The 17,500-nt window shown below is 42.1% G+C and overlaps 1 protein-coding gene across 1 annotated transcript in view; it reads left to right on the top strand.

The window, feature by feature from the left end:
* CLMP (CXADR like cell adhesion molecule) overlaps positions 1-17,500 on the top strand; it is a 60,246-nt gene that overhangs the window by 34,815 nt on the left and 7,931 nt on the right. Inside the window, 3 exon segments of the mRNA XM_083877938.1 lie at positions 14,612-14,769; positions 15,891-16,092; positions 16,543-16,606. Of these exon segments, the coding sequence (XP_083734064.1) occupies positions 14,612-14,769; positions 15,891-16,092; positions 16,543-16,606 (424 nt within the window).

Below are 17,500 nucleotides of genomic sequence, written 5' to 3'. Positions count from 1 at the left end.
TGTGAATTATGGGATTCTGTATTCTGTGACTCTGTGATTCTGTGAATTTTGTGAATTGTGTGAATTCTGTGAATTCTATCATTCCGTGACTCTATGAATTCTGTGATTCTGTGAATTCTGTGATTCCGTGATTCTGCAAATCCCCTCCATTCCCTCCTTTTCCCCATTCCTGAACATCCCTGTCCTTCCCCAGGTTCTGCATCCTCAGAGCTCAGCTCAGCCCTGGCAATGCTCTGCCCTCTGTTTTTAGGTAGCCCCAAAACCACCAGTGTGACCATCACTGCTCTGAGCGAAGCTGCTGCTCCTCAGCTTGGCAGATTTGTACCTCAGCTCCCTCTCTGAAGTCTTGCAGAGTTCAACATCTCCCTTACAAGACTTCTGGGGGTGATGGGGAGGAGTTGCTGCTGTTCATTTTGTGCCTTTAGGGCAGCTGTGGCCGAGGCTTTGAGGCTGAGTGGAGATGAAAAGTGACAGAGTGTTAATACATTAGGCATTCATTTTGTATCATATTAGTGGTGCTTGTAGTGGGTAAGTGAGATGTCAGAGCCTGTTATGTGCAATTAGGAGCCCACAGATGAACATCCCGTGGAGGTGACGGGGATGGGCTGAGCAGGGACTGAGGGCTGGGCCTTAAAACTCCAGCCAGCCCTGTTGGGAAAGGTGGGACAGGAAGGACTTATGGATATGATTGTATGGTAAGAAATACTGCAGATGTAAAAGCTGTGAGTGAAATAGAAATGAAGGGCAGCTTTGAGATGTGATCATGGCAGGCAGGAAGACGGGGATGAGCTGGAGATGGGTTGAAAGACAGGAAAACAAAAGACTCAGGAATGTCGCCTTTCCACTCTGCCAAGGTATCAGGGAACAAGGAGATAAGAAAAGCAGTCTTTAGAGTTTAGAATATAAAACGATATGGTAATATAGTAGTTCTCATAGGCTGCATGCAAAGTTTGTAGGTTTTGTATCTTGCACTGGTTGGTCACTGTAAATTAGAATATTCAACACAAAAAAAGATATCATGTATTGTAACAGGGTCCTTGCTCTTCTCTTCACTTGCTCTCTCTTGCTTCGCCCCTCTCTTCCCCTCTCTCTCTTGCTCCTGTTTTCTCCCCACGTTTTTCCCCTGCTCCTGCCCCGTTTTTCCCCCTGAGCTCTCTTCTCTCTCTCTCTCCCCATTCTCTCTTTGGGGTTCCCTCCAGCCCAGGCTGGTGGCTGAAGGCAAAGCCCTCTTTACCCACCACCCTTGTAATAAACCCACGTGTTTCTAGAATATCTCCGCTCTGCAAAGTTCCTTCTCCCTGCCATCCACAGAAACCACTACACAGCCCTTTTTCAGCCTTCTGATTGTTTTCATTCTTGGACTGGAGAGTTCTCACCCGTTGTAACAAAAACCAAGACTCATATTTGGTAAATAATACATTCCTTACAAAGTGATGGACTTCTGAGTTGGCCACTGGGGTCAGAGGGGTGTTCCCCTCATCTCTCAATCCTTGACCAAATCCCAAAAATGATATAAACTGAGATTCCCAAAATAAAGTCCCTTTTCCTTTTCATCTTCCATCCTGATGGGCGAGTGTGGTTCTTTTCGTGTCCTCTTGTGACACAACCCTGACTGGCCCCTGAGGAAGAGCTCCAGAGAGCAGACAAAGGTTCTGGTGGCTTCCCCTGGCAATTCTGGCTCCTGAACATTGGGAATTTTCAGAGCCGAAATGAACCCATTGGAACAGTAAATTGCAATATTACAAATTCTTTGCAGGTGTGAGGGCATCCATGGAGGGCAGGGAGAGGGAACTCTGCAGAGCTGAGATATTCTAGACACACGTGGGTTTATTGCAAGGGTCGTGGGTAAAAAGGGCTTTGCCTTCAGCCACAGCCTGGGCTGGAGGGAACCCCAAAGAGAGAGGGAGAGAGAACAAGAGGGTGTGAGGTGAGAGAGATCACAGGGGTAAAGGAGGTCAGAGAGTGAGGACCTTGTTCCAATCCATTCTATCTCCTTTGGTGTTGAATATTCTAATTTACAGTGACCAACTGGCGCGAGATACAAAATCTACAAACTTTGCACACAGCCTGTGAGAACTGCTCTATCACCATATCATCCTATATTCTAAACTCTAAAGAGACTTTTCTGATCTATTTTTTCCCAATACCTTGGCAGGGCTACTCCCTTGAGTCCTTTTGTTTTCCATCCTTCAGCCCATCTCCAGCTCATCCCCGTCTTCTTGCCTGCCATGATCACATCTCAAAGCTGGTTTTCATTTCTATTTCACTCTCAGGTTTTATATCTTTAGTATCTCTTGCCAGGCAATCATATTTGTGAGCTTTTCCTGTCTCATCTTTCCCGACATGCAGGAAAGCAGATTTTGTGGGGTTTGCAGATGTGAACCTGGGGGTTATCTGCATTTCCAGGATCACGAGAGGGAATTGAGGCAAGAACTGGGGAGCTCAACCACCCCAGTTTTTCCCCTTTGCCTCCTGCAGGGAGGGATGAAATTCTCCTGTGAACACCTTGGGTTTCCTGGTCTCTTTTTTTGGGCAAGTTTAGAACAAGCTGAATTTCCAGGACACCCAGCAGCAGACAAGCATAATCAGCCCACTGCCTCCTGATTAAAATCTCACACCTTGTTGCAAAGGGATTAAAAAAAGGGAGAGAAAATCCTCAGCACAACAACATTTTATTGGGAGCCCTTATCAATCTCTGGAGTCTCTTCCAATCTCCTCAGTTTTCAGAGTTAGCTGATGCAACTTCTCCTCGGATTTCAGAATGGGCGAGGAGGGATCTGATGGACAAACACAGCTCTGAAAACAGTTTTGTTGCTGTCTCTTTGGGTTTGTATTCTGGATTCTGCTCCGTGTCTGCCTTGGGCAGAGAACTTCATTTCTGTGCTCCTTCACTTGTGTGTCCCTGAACTGACAGCAACAAGAGATTCCCTGGGAGGCTGCGGGCTCAGAATATTCCTCAGACAAAAGAAATCCTAGAAATTCTCACTGAAACCATCTTAATCTTTCTGAAACCAGGCGAAAGGGGTGAAATTTCTGATGTTTAGGGATGGAATATTTAGGTTTCCTTGCTTTCAAATCTTTAAGGGACACAAAGGAACACAAAGACGCCTGGAAACAAAACAAAACAAAATAAAACAAGAAAGAAAGAAAAAAAAAAAAAATAAAAAAATCTGACAATCTGCCAGCCATTGGTGCTTCTTCCCTCCAGGAGTGTGAGATGTGCACTGACAAACTCCCAGCTGCATCCCTGAAAGCCTTGGCTGTAAACACCTGGACAAATTCCCTGATAAAACTGCCTGGACCAAAGGGATTTCACACATTCCTGTGCACAGGCACGCCGTGAACCTTTAAATTGGGACATGCAGTGCTGGTGCCTTGTTTTCTGTTCTGGAGTCTCCAGGGATGGAAAGCCAGACTCTCCTGCTTGCACTGGATTTTTTTAAGGTGCAATGAGGGAAAGGAAACACATTTAGAGCTGCCTGGGAAGCTCCTTGGCTGAGGGAGTGCTTCAGTGATTTTAATTTTAATATTCCCAAGCCTCTTTAGACTTTGGGCTCGATGTGGGTTGGTGCTGAAAGTTAATTCTGGCCTTTTCAGGGATAGAATTTGGCCTTTTTATGGCAAGTAAGATTTCTGGTTGCATGAGGTTGCTGAGTACTGCAGGATTGTGTTTTTTTCACTTGTCTTGAATCCACAAAGGAATCCTTAAGAATTCCCTGAGGAATACTGAGGGGCATTTGATGAACCACCACTGGACACCAGGAACAGTGAATTTACTCACACAGAGTGTGCACTGGTGCTGTGCTGGTAAAACCATCCCACATCCCTTCCCTGGCTCATCCAAGATTTCCCCAGGAAGGATTGTTGTGTAGCCCTGGTTCCACACCTGAAGGGTTTTGGTTTTTTGAATTTTTTTTTTTCTCAGGGAATTTTCTGTAAACAGGAGAAATGTTTTTGTAGCTGTACCTTTGTTATTCATCCCTTTCCCCAGGAGGGACTTCTCCTTGCTGTCCCTCTGCTCTGACCAATGGGAGTGAAGAGGTTTGTCTTTGTGTCACCAATCCAATTGGTCTGTGTGAAATGGGATAAAAGGGAGACACAGCCCAGAAATAAAGGAGTCATTTTCAGCCTCCTGAATCTCAGAGTCTGTGTCGTTGTGGTGTGAAACAGAGTAATTTCTGGGCACTGTTGATATTTCTGCTGGTAAAGCATCACCAGCACAATCCCAGCCCCACTCCTGCTCAGCAAACCTCCAAAAACCAGAGGCTTTGCTCCATGAAACATTTTTTCTGCTCTCCCTGAGCTTTGCTCACTCCTCTGCAGCCTCAATTCCAAACCCTTCACGTCACCCACTTGGAAACTCTTGGAAAAACTTGGACAGGGCGGCGCGCAGGGCTCAGTGTTTGCACAGCCTCCCCCAGGCTCGGCACATCTGGTTCCAATTCAGAGGCTCTGCAGGGCTCTGTGGATCTGACCCTCCTCTTCCAGCACAGGGAGGAGGAGCCACCTCCCATCCTGCCTGTCCCTCTCAGGTGTCACCAAGGTCACCTGTGCTGTGACACCAGCCTGGGCCAGCCCCTCACTCAGAGGGGACGGGAGCAGTGGGGCCATACCCCACTATAAGGGAATTTACACAACCCACCATCCTCTTCATCTCATAACATAACTTTGTGTCTGATTCATTAAAAAAAAATATGGATATTGATTTAATATTAATATTTTATTATGATGGATAAAGACTTTTTAATAGTTTAAAGTTGTATGTTTATTATGATGATGGGCAGTGTGTGAGATAGTTTTTAAATTTACAGGTGTAATTTGTAGATGATTATAGGGGGGTTTATGTATAGGAGTATTGAATATTTGAAATATAAATGTATATTTATAATTTTGGTATATTTTTGTTTGTTTGTTTTGTCTGGTAATTAGTTAGAAAGTTATTAAGCATGTGTAGTTTGTTTTTTGAAATGGGTTGGTGGGGTTTTTTATGGGCTCCTAGACTTTACTGAGAGAGCACTTCTCCTACCTGCCTCGCCATGTGATTTATCCAATCGATATCCATATTTTTTTAATAAATCAGTATCAACGTTGTAACAACTCATTCTCTCTATATAACATATTTATAACACTCTGGCTGTTGCATCCAGGCTGTTTTCCCTTCCCAAATTCCTTTGGCTGGAGGCAGGGAGGCTGTGCTGGGGCCGGGCTGGGCTCACTGGGGACACTGGGGACACTGGGGACAGTGGGGACAGGGGACCCTTGGCCCGGCTGTGTGTCAGGATGTCCCAGGGCACAGCCTGAGCTGCCTCAATGAGCCCCAGGGGGCCGTGGCCGCCTCCAGGCTCCCCTCCCTGGGGTGAGGAATGTGCAGGGCTGTCTGCAGGAGATGTGTCTGCTGTTTGTTTTGGCCTCCCAGCGCTGGCAGGGGACTGCTGTGCTCTGAGCATCACCAGTGGGGCTCTCGGCCTTTATGGGCTCTGCTCGTAACTCTGGGGTAAAACAACACGGATTTGCTTCGTCCTTGCTTTACCCGCAGGAAAAAAAAAAAAAAAAAAAAAAAAAAAAAAAAAAAAAAAAAAAAAAAACCCTAAAAACAAGCAACAAAAACAACAAAACTCAAAAAAAAAAAAAAACCAAAAAACCAACCGAACAAACAAACAAAAAAAAACCAAAAAAAAACCCCAAAAAAACAAAAAAAACCCCAAAAAACTAAAAAACTAAAAAACTAAAAAAAAAAACTTTAAAAAAAAAAAAAAAAAAAAAAAAAAAAAAAAAACACAAACCTGAAAAAAAAAAGTCAGATAAAAGAGTCCAAGGGGACATAAAACCCCCCTGTGCCTGTGTCTGCCATCCCTGCTGAGCTGGGAGAACATGTTTGGCCTCTCCAGAGTTTAATTTCGAGCCTCACTGAGCCTCAAACACTTGAGTGTGGAGCTTGTCTGTGGTGTCTGCAGCACTTCAGAGCTTTGGCTCCCCAGTCACGCAAGTTCCACTCGGGATGTAATTCCTTGGCCATAAAAGTCCTTGTCAGCCTCCTGCTCCAGCAGCTCAAATCCTGAATCTGCTCCTTGCAAAACACTCAGGGTTTTTTTCTCTTTAGTGCTGGATGGGGGGAGAGCTCTTGGGTTGTTTTGTTGTTGTTTTTTTTTCATAGAGGAACTCTATGGTCCTTCTGGAAGTGATTTACTGAGTTCTGTTGCCGTGTGCATTTTGGGTTTTCTAACCCAAAATGCACACTGCAACAGAACTCAGTAAATCATTTCCTATAAGATTCCAGCAAGATGAGGCTCCAACAGATGTGAAACATCCCAAATTCCTGGCATGGGGGAGTGGCTCAGAGCTGCAACATGGCAGGCTGTCCTTTTTGTTTTTTAACTCCCAAACACATTATTCCTCATTTAGACACGTTCTGTTTCCAGATCCTTTGATTTTAGCACAGAACAGTGAGGAAATGAAGGATTATCCAGCTGAAGGAACGCTCTGGTGTGGTTTTGTGGATGTTTATTCTCCCTGTGTTGGTTTAAGTAGGAAGTTGTTGCTTATTTGGGCTGTTTTTTACTAAAAATTGAGTATTTCAGCAGCTTTAGCATGGGATTTCTGTATGCATTGAAGTGTTTTTTCCAACAATCTGGATTTTGGAAGAGTGGGTGAGGCCAAACCCTCCTTCTTGGGAAGATGTTTTCCCCCAGAGGAGTCCCAGAGATGTGAGGATGACTTTCAGGAGGATCCCAGAGAAGGATGAAGGAGACAAAACTCATCTGCAGGGGACAGAACTCATCTGCAGGGGACAGTTCCTGCCATGGGGAGGACAAGCTGGGTTTGCTCCCTGCTCCCATCACACCTGCACCCAGGAAAGGCTTTGATCCTAATGAACACAAACAGGCAGAGCTCCCATCACAGGTGAGCTGGGAATTGTTCAGACAGGCCACAAACTCTGTGTGTGTGTGTGTGTGGATGCTATTAGAATTCTTGCCCTGGCTGGGGTGTGCAGGGAAGTTTTCCTCAGCAGAGATCCCTGAGTCGCTCTGGAGCTGCAGGAAAACCACAAGTGGAATTTCTGCCCCTCCCTGGACACCAGGAATGGTCTGTCACAAATCTCACCTTTGCTAAAAAGCCAAAATAAATCATAAAAATGCATCCCTGAAGGACAAACTGCACAGATGCTCCTGAAGAAGCTGAAATTGTTGAAAACCTGTTCTGGATATTCACATTTTAAGTGAGCTCGGTGTAGTTGGGCTCAGCTTACAAGGGATTGTTGTGCATTTCTTTTCTCTTCATCCTCTGAATCTTTTTCTAGGCTGTTCCTCCTAATTCCAGCAGTTAAGTGATACAGCACAACCCATTACTTTTTAAACAGCAAAATCTATTTTTAGCCCTGCTCCCTAATTCAAACCTTCTGAACCTAATGAAAGATTTAAGTCCGGCAGCTCTTTAGCTTTTAGGACGGGGATTTGCCAACAAATAAAAACATCAGCAAAGCATTTATTTCCCCTTTGATTCTGCTTGTCTGCTGATGTATATTTGATGTTGGGATATGTGGGGAGGGTGTGCACATACAAATAATGGGAACGGGTATGGAAAGATTCAGAAAATGTGGGATTCTGGAAGGATTCAGGCATGAAAAAGCTGCTTTGGGGGCACAGAATTTGTGGTCAGGCCGAGCACAGTCTGGGTTTATTCAGAGTTTGCTGCTCTCTGTGTGTTGCAAAGGCTCCTTCCCTCTGCACCCCCTCCAAAGGGCTGAGTCTGCTGAAATCCAAACCCTTTTATGACACACACTCACAATGAGAACTCCTTAAAAACGTTGAAACGAGATCTGAGGAATTCCTCGAGCCTGACATCTTTTGCTGAGGGATCCAGCCTGTTGTCCATATTTTATTTATTTAATTTTTTTAATTTAAACTCTGCCACGTGTGCAAGGCAGAAGGGGCTGAGAGGGATAAAAAAACCCTTTTGAGTCCTTCCCCTGGTCAAGCTGGGCTCTGTGTGGATGGCTTTGGGTTTGATTAAAATCTGTTTTTCATAGATTTCAGCCAGGGGAGGGATGAAAGGAGGATTTTCAGTGGTCTGCAGGGTGTGGGGTGAGTTATTGTCCTGGGGACAATGCAGGGAACAGTCGGCTGTGCCACCCAAAGCCTGCAGGACAGCGCTTCCAAAAGCATTTAAATAAAAATAAAAATAATAATAATTAAAAAAAAAAGAGCTGGGATAAGCAGGAAAACCAATCCCACCTCCTGCTGGAGCCACGGTGTCCTAGGGTGACTATGATGCTTTGTATCCCCAATCTCTCTTCAGAGCAGCAAAAAAAATAAATATTTCTTATACTTATAAGCAATTTATTTGTTAAATAAAAAAAAACCCTTTTGAGTCTTTCCCCTGGTCAAGCTGGGCACTGTTTGGATGGCTTTGGGTTTGATTAAAATCTGTTTTTCATAGATTTCAGCCCGGGGAGGGATGAGAGGAGGGTTGTCAGTGGTCTGCAGGGTGTGGGGTGAGTTGCAGCAAAAATTTTTATTATTTCATATTATTCATTTCTTATACTTATAAACAATTTATTTGTTAAATAAATAATTTTTCCACTTTTCTTCAAAAAAAAAAAATTCTTTTCCCAAACTAACTAAAAAAAAAAAAAAAAAAAAAAAAAAAGAAAAAAAATTAAATTTGGCCTCCTAAAAAAACCCATTCAAAAATTTCCTCCCTAATTTCCCCTAAAGCAAAACACATGGGAAGCCAAAAGCAGTTGTTGGGCAAGAACTGCGGAGCCTGCAGAAATTCTGGATGTGATTTCTGGGAAAATCATCCCTTTTTTTTCATCTATTGTGTGCAGGATCCAGCCCTTAAGGCCACCCAGGGCTTTGTGAGGGGAGGTTTGGAAGATAAATAAATAAATCCCTTTGCAGCCCCTGTGTCCTGGAAGGGGCAAAAATTCCCTTTTTTACACAAAACTTCAAGTGGGGAGGGGGAAAAATTTATTTTTCTTTGGACAATAAAATCTAGAAGGATTTTTTCTTTGGACAATAAAATCTGCACCCCTTTCTGGCTCCTTTTTCCTCATGTGCCATAAATCCCTGCACCATCTACACCTAAATCAGCATTTTATCCCCATTTGCTGCAGAGAAACCCTGCCCAAAATGGGGAAAATAGAGATTTGTTCATGTTGAGGCCTCTTGGAATTTTCTTGTGGGTTATTTTCCTACCTGGCTCTTATGTTGGGTTATTATAAAAGGCTGTTTTTATCTTCTTTTCAACATATGAGTGACTGGAAGGAAATAAAGTGAGAGAACCTGCAGAAGTTCAGCTCCTGTGGGAGTTTTCAGGTGTTGGTGAAGCATCAATAAGGATTAAAGAGACAAATCAGGAAGGTTTAAATGAGATTTTTTTTCCTAATAATGTTGTGGAAAAGTTTGCACAGTGTCTGAGTTTGGGTACTGGCTCAGGGATGAATCAGCCCTGAATTATTTCTGATTCTTTGAAAATAAAATAAAGGTTGCTCTAGGAATTTGTCACTGGATGTCTCCCTGGTTTATCTCCCCATTTAGATGACGAGTTTAGATTATAAATTCTTCCTCAAATGCACAGATATTTCCTGGGAGCAGCAAGAATTCCTCTAAGGTGTGAGCTCTGCTGAGCCCAGCCTGCCTGAGCCAGAAGGGAATGAAAACTCTGACACGGCCTTGCAAAAGATTCATCATTTTAGTTTATATTTTATAGAGAGATATAATTTAATTTTCGTTTATATTTTATGTATCAATAATTTATATTTATATGTCTATATAATTTATATATAAAATATAAACTAAAATTAAAAATCTAGTTTTTATATATATTTTATATAATATGTGATATATAAAAACTATATATAATATATAGTAATATTATAATACAATAATTATATAGTTTATCTATATAATATATATATTATATAATATATATTATCTATAATATATAACTTTATATCTATATATATAACAAATATATATTTATATATCATATATAAAATTATATACATAATATATATTATATATAAAATTATATACATATATATTCTATATTCTACAGTCTATATATATAATATATTATATATATTATATTATATTATATTATATTATATTATATTGTATTGTATTGTATTATATTATATATATTATATTATATTATATTACATTATATTATATTATATTATATTATATTAAATTATATATAAAAAACTTTAAGGAAATTATATATATTATTATTATATATATTATATAATATATGTGTGTAAATATAATAATATAATAATACATAATAGTATATTATATATATTATATGTGTATATATATGTATATATATATAAACAGAAAAAATTTAAGGAAATTATGTATTTTTAATTTTTTTTTTTAAATATATATATACATAATTTTCTTAAAGTTTTAAGGAAAAACCTGGAGCAGGATGAAGTTTTAAAACTCAGAACACCTGCGAGGTCTCACAGGAACCCTCAGGGCTTGGAAAACGTGGCAAATGTGACGTGAACGTCCCTGTTGTGGTGGCCAAATTAAAGTTATCGATCAGTGATGTGGAGTGTCAGTGCTAATGAGTGAGGGCAGCTCTGGGGAGAGCTGGGCTCATCCCGGGCAGGAATTCTAATTGGATCTGGCAGCTGGAGCTTTGGGAGCGGAGAATCCAGAGATAAAGTGGATCACTCTTCCCTCTAAAGAAAGCGGCTGATGGGGCTGGACAGGAGCTGCCACTGCCAGCGGGGCAGGGGGAGATGGGGCTTTGGGATGGGGCCTCCTGCCCTAAAATACTGGGATTTAATGGGGGGATGGCAATGCTTGAGAAAGAGTTTGGCAAACATAAATCAAATATCCAAATTCTGGGTATTTAATGGAGTAGATGGCAATCCTTGATAAAGAGATTAGGAAGGATAAATCAAATATCCAAATATCCAAATTCTGGGTATTTAATGTGGTAGGGAAGAATAAATCAAATATCCAAAGTCAGGGTATTTAATGTGGTAGATGGCAATTATTGAGAAAGAGTTTTGGAAGGATAAATCAATTATCCAACTTCTGAGAATTTAATGTAGTAGACGGTGATTCTTGAGAAAGAGTTTGGGAAGGATAAATTAAATATCCAAATCCAGATTCTGGGTATTTAATGTGGTAGATGATCCTTCTTGAGAAAGAGTTTGGGAGGGATGAATCAAATATCCAAAGTTAGGGTATTTAATATGGTAGATGGCAATTCTTGATAAAGAGTTTGGGAAGGACAAATCAAACATCCAAATCTGAATTCTGGGTATTTAATGTAGTAGATGGTCATTATTGAGAAAGTGTTTATGAAGGATAGATCAAACACCCAAATGCGAATTTTGGGTATTTAATGTAGTAGATGGTAATTCTCAATAAAATGTTTGGGAAGGATAATCAAATATCCAAATCCAAATTCTGGGTATTTAATGGAGTAGATGGCAGCTCCTGATAAAGACTTGGGAAGGATAAATCAAATATCCAGATTCTGGGTATTTAATGTGGTGGATGGCAATTCCTAAGAAAGAGTTTGGGAAGGATGAATCAAATATCCAAATTCTGGGTATTTAATGTGGTAGATGGCAATTCTTGAAAAAGTGTTTGGGAAGGATAAATTAAATATCCAAATCCAGATTTTGGGTATTTAATATGGTACATGGCAATCCTTGAGAAAGAGTTTGGGAAGGACAAATCAAACATCCAAATCTGAATTCTGAGTGTTTAATGTGGTAGATGGTCATTCTCAATAAAGTGTTTGGGAAACATAAATCAAATATCCAAATTCTGAGTATTTAATGTAGTAGATGGTCATTCTTGAGAAAGTGTTTGGAAAACATAAATCAAATATCCAAATTCTGAGTATTTAATGTGGTAGGTGGCAATTCCTGATAAAGAGTTTGTGAAGGATAAATTAAATATCCAAATCCAGATTCTGGGTATTTTATGTGGTAGATGGCAGTTCTTGATGAAGAGTCTTGGAAGGATAAATCAAATATCCAAATTCTGGGTGTTTAATGTGGTAGATGGTCATTCTTGAAAAATTGTTTGGGAAAGATAAATCAAATATCCAAATATCCAGATCTCAGCAGCTGAGGGCTGGCGGTGGGGATGCAGAGGCAGATCTGAGAATGGGAGCAGGAAGAGAAGGAATTTTCTAAAAGTTGGTCCTGAAGAAATGGAAAAAATGAGGAAGCGTCACATCAGGTGCAAATTTTCTGTTTGTTTTTCACTTGAAGGCTCAGGATCCACAGTTTAAATAGCACAAAAGCATATTAATAGTATATAAAAATATTTAAAATATAGGGATAAATCCAGCCTGTGGAACTGGACCCTCCCATGGCCCTCTCTGTCCTGCCAGGACTGTGTGTCCAGCCACACGTGGGACTTCCCAGTGCTCTCAACTTCCCCAGTTTTCAGCACTTTCGCAATATTTGGCCCAGGAAGCAAAAATATTTCCTCCCATTTCATTTCACAAGGAAAAAAAAATAAAAAAAAAAAAAAGAAACAGTTTTAGGGTTTTGCCTTGAACAGCAAAACTTGAACAGCTCCAGTGCCCTGTGAATGTTCACACCCCAAAGGGAAACGGGGTCGGTGCCCCAGGGGAATTGGGTTGGGAAATTTTTATCCCTGGGGGATCCCTGACCCCAATGCCTGTGACTTTCCCTCTCTCTGATCCTCTGGGTCAGTTTTAATTTAATTTAATTTAATTTGAACTTTCCACAGTGAATCCACGATTACCAGTCAGGGATGGGCAGAGCCAAGAACTGATGGTGGATTTTTGCTCAGTTTTCACACAAATTCAGAATAAAACCTGAATTCAGAATAAAATTCAGAATAAAACCTGGAGCAGAGCGTGCCTAAGGCAGTGAGGGCTGAACATCCCATTTTTAGGTTTTTAGGGTTTTTAGGGGTTTTAGGGCCTTCAAACCCATTTTGGGGGATTTTCTCACATTCCAAGGGCTCTGCTTCCCTCTAGCGGGTTCTCTCGGCACTTCCCTTTTTTATTTCTTTTTTACATCCTGACAAACCATTTTTGACAACTCACACTTTTTATTCAAAGTTACTTCCCAATCCTACTTATCCCACGCTTTTCTTAAGTTTAACCCTCTTCTTCCCAGGCTGGTTTTTTTATTCCTGAAATACATAAATATAATCTGGTGTTAGAGAAGAGACTCCAAGCCTTTGTCAGGCTTGGGATAAACTGGTTTTTCTGGGTGGAAATATCAATTTTGAAATCAGGTAATAAGAGGTGAGGGGGTGTAGCCCTGATTTTGTGCCTGAGGTGTTTTGGTTTTCTGAAATTCCTTTCCCAGGGAATTTTCTGTAAACAGGAGAAATGTTTTTGTAGCTGTAACTTTGTTCTTCATTCCTTTCCCCAGGAGGGACTTCTCCTTGCTGTCCCTCTGCTCTGACCAATGGGAGTGAAGAGGTTTGTCTTTGTGTCACCAATCCAATTGGTCTGTGTGAAATGGGATAAAAGGGAGACACAGCCCAGAAATAAAGGAGTCATTTTCAGCCTCCTGAATCTCAGAGTCTGTGTTGTTGTGGTGTAAAACAGCGTCAAGGGGGGATTATGTGAATTTCGGAGTGTGCAGAGGGTGTGGGTGCCACTGGAGCTCTGCCAGGCCAGGAGAGTGAACCCATCTGCTCCTGCTTCAGCATCAGTGTGAAAATGCCTGGATTTGCAGAGGTGTCTCCTTAAATCAGCTGCAACCCATGCAGGGACCTGAGCTGGGGGCTTTGCTTGGATGCTGTGATGAAAATGAGGAAGAATCCAGCAAAGTAGAATAGTCTCTGGAGAAAAATGGAATGGTGGAGTCACCATCCTTGCATGTGGCACTCAGGGCCAGGGTTTAGTTGAGGTGTCAGGGCTGGGTTGGACTCGATGATCCTGGAGGTCTCTTCTGACTCTGTTTTACACCACAAGGACACAGACTCTGAGATTCAGGAGGCTGAAAATGACTCCTTTATTTCTGGGCTGTGTCTCCCTTTTATCCCATTTCACACAGACCAATTGGATTGGTGACACAAAGACAAACCTCTTCACTCCCATTGGTCACAGCAGAGGGACAGCAAGAAGTCTCTCCTAAGGACAGAAATGTAAATAATTTTCCATTCCAAAAACATGTCTCTTGTTTACAGAAAATTCCCTGGGAAAGGAATTTCAGAAACCAAAACACTTCAGGCACAAACCAGTGTCACTAGAGGACAGGAGAGAACCACACTCACCCATCAGGTTGAGAATTGAGCAGAGAAAAAGGAAATTTATTATTATTTGGGATTTACACAGGGTTTGGAATTTCTTCAGGGACTGAGGAACGAGAGTAACACTTCTTTGACCTCAGTGGCCAACTTAGAAGTCCATCAATTTGTCTTTCCCCCTGGAAAGGAATGTATATTTACAAAACACAAGTTTTTGTTAACGTCACAAGCATGAAAAAACTCCAGTAGAAATATAAAACAGTCAGAAGGCTGAAAAATCAGGGCGACAAACCAGATCTACCACCTCTTCCAACCTACACATTCTGCAAAAAAAACCCCAAAACAACCCACCAATGATTCCCCCCAAATTCTGATCACTCCCATTTGTCTTGCAGCCTCCTGCTGTGCTTGGCTCTGCGAGGCTCAGACGGAATTCAAGAGAGTGGCCGAGGAGAACGTGACCCTGCCGTGCCACCACCGCCTGGGGCTGCTGGAGCAGGGCGGGCTGGACATCGAGTGGCTGCTGCACATCTCCGAGACCGTGCAGAAGGCGGTGGGTTTGCCCAGAAAATCACTTTATTTCTGCCCAGCCCTTGGTTTGACAGCCCACCTGTGATGAGCTGGATGAGCTGTGCAGGTTTTTTATTGATGATGAAAGCGGTGTTGAGGAAACAGAGCTGATGTAGAGAGATTTAGGATGTGGAAGAGTTATTTGATATCCACATGTACCGTGCTTGAACAGGTTTTGTTACAATGGATTTTATTTTTAATGTGGTCAGTCTTCATTAGATCAAGTTCAAGTTTTCAAAATAACCAGAGCTGATTTAGAGAGGTTTAGGATGTGGAGGGGTTATTTGATATCCACATGTGTTGTGTTGGAACAGGTTGTGTTACAATGGATTTTTTTTTTTTTTTTTTTTTTAATTTAGTGAGTCTTCATTAGATCAAGTTCAGGTTTTCAAAATAACCTTGGATTTTGCAGGGCCAGTTTTCAAATCCTTGGTTTCAGAACAAAACAGAGCAGTTTGGTGTCACCCCTGCATTCAGAGGGGGGACAAGTTGTGACGTGGGTGTGGACCCTCACAGAGGACAGCAGGCAGCAGCAGGGCACACATGGAAAAGCTTCTTTATTTTTCTGACTCCATCACTTATACACACTTTTTACAGAAGGCCAGGATTGGCTCAAGAAGGTCACAACCTCATGGACCTCATTGGTCACTGTGACCATCAATCAAGTTCTCTTCTCAGAGAACAACTATGCAAACACACAGATAATTTATAAAAATGCATATAGTTTACATCAAGCAGTGTGAGAATCAGGCTGCAAAGATTCAAACACTTGAAAGCAAGAAAATGCAGGGCGATAGTTTAGTCTTTATAAAAATTCAGTCTGCAGGGACTTGAATTAGCCCAGCCAAACTTCCAGCTTGCTTTGATGTGTTGTGCTGCCTGTTTTGACACCTGTGTTAGTGTCCAGTATAAATCCCCAGCAGAAATAAATCCACTTTTTGCATCATCTCAGGCCAGAAACCCGGGTTTGCTTTCCCACCTTGCCCCAGGCTTCCTGTATGACCCTTGAAAAGTCATTTAATGGGGATGTGCAGCCCCTGGAAACTCCTGGATTTGCTGTTCCACGAGAAAATAAACCAACTCCGAGTCTGCTCTGCCCCTCAGGTGATCACCTACTCCGGGGGCCGTGTTTATGATGACCTGAACGAGGAGCAGAAGGGCCGTGTTTCCTTCACCTCCAACTTCCTGGCTGGAGATGCCTCCCTGCAAATCATCTCCCTGCAGTCCAGCGACGCAGGGAAATACATCTGCAAGGTCAAGAACGCCGGGCAGTACGAGTGGGCCCGAATCACCCTCAAGGTCGTAGGTAAGGACACCTCATTCCTCTCCCAAAGAGAAATCCAGGCTCACTTTCCTGAGATTTGTTTCAGCAGGGTAGAAATACACAAAAAGACACCTCTAGATCAGGTTTCGGTGCCCAGCTGACTCTGTTTTATCCAACAGACTCTGAGATTCAGGAGGCTGAAAATGACTCCTTTATTTCTGGGCTGTGTCTCCCTTTTATCCCATTTCACACAGACCAATTGGATTGGTGACACAAAGACAAACCTCTTCACTCCCATTGGTCAGAGCAGAGGGACAGCAAGGAGAAGTCCCTCCTGGGGAAAGGAATGAATAACAAAGGTACAGCTACAAAAACATTTCTCCTGTTTACAGAAAATCCCCTGGGAAAGGAATTTCAGAAAACCAAAACACCTCAGGCACAAACCAGGGCTACACCAAACTTTTTTTGCCTTTGCCATTTTTGCCTTTGCAGTTTTTTCCTTTGCAATTTTTGGCAAAGGACAGGCCACAGGAAGAGCCTTAAGAACAGGCTTGAGGTTGGTGTCATTAAATACAAGCCCATTCTCTCCAAATAGTGCCTGTGATCTCATCCCCCAGGGCAGGCTGATATCCCATCCCAGTCAGCCATCACCTCCTGCTGGGCACTGGGACTCGGTGTCCCAACACCCCGAGCTGATCCCAGAGGTGACAAATGAGCAAATGAGCAGCTGGGGTTGGCATTTCCCTTCCCTGATTATTCCAGTTCGTTGCTCAGCTTTTCACACACTCTGTGACCCCCTGGAAGGATCCTGCCAGGTGCTGGGGGCAGGAGGAAGAACTGGAGAAGTAAAAGGGAGGGGAAAACGCTCTGGAAATTGTGCCTGGAAGAGAAATGTGGTGATAAAACTCCACTGGAGAGGGAGAGGGAGAGGGAGAAAAAGAAAAGAAAGAAAAGGAAAGGGGGAAGGAAAGGGGGAAGGAAAAGGGAAAGAGAAAGGGAAAAAGAAAAAGGAAAAGGAAAAAGGAAAAGGAGAGACAAAGAAAAAGATAAAGAAGGGGGAAGAACAAGAAAAAGATGGGAAGAAGGGAACGAGAAGGGGAGGGAAAGGAAAGGAAAGGAAAGGAAAGGAAAGGAAAGGAAAGGAAAGGAAAGGAAAAGGAAAGGAAAGGAAAGGAAAGGAAAGGAAAAGAAAGGAAAGGAAAGGAAAGGAAAGGAAAGGAAAGAAAGGAAGGAAGGAAAGGAAAGGAAAGGAAAGGAAAGGAAAGGAAAGGAAAGGAAAGGAAAGGAAAGGAAGGAACAGGAAAGGAAAGGAAAGGAAAAAAGGAAAGGAAGGAAAGGAAAGGAAGGAAAGGAAAGGAAAGGGGGAAAGGAGGAAAGGTAATGGAAAAGGAAAGGAAAGGAAAGAGAAAGGAAAGGAAAAGAGAAAGGTATTAAGGAAAGGACAGGAAAG

The sequence above is a fragment of the Zosterops lateralis genome, assembly GCF_965231275.1.
Source record: "Zosterops lateralis genome assembly, chromosome: 25".
In the NCBI taxonomy this organism is placed as follows: Eukaryota; Metazoa; Chordata; class Aves; order Passeriformes; family Zosteropidae; genus Zosterops; species Zosterops lateralis.
Note: the sequence above shows the minus strand (reverse complement) of the source record. Positions and strands in the feature narration are given on the sequence as shown.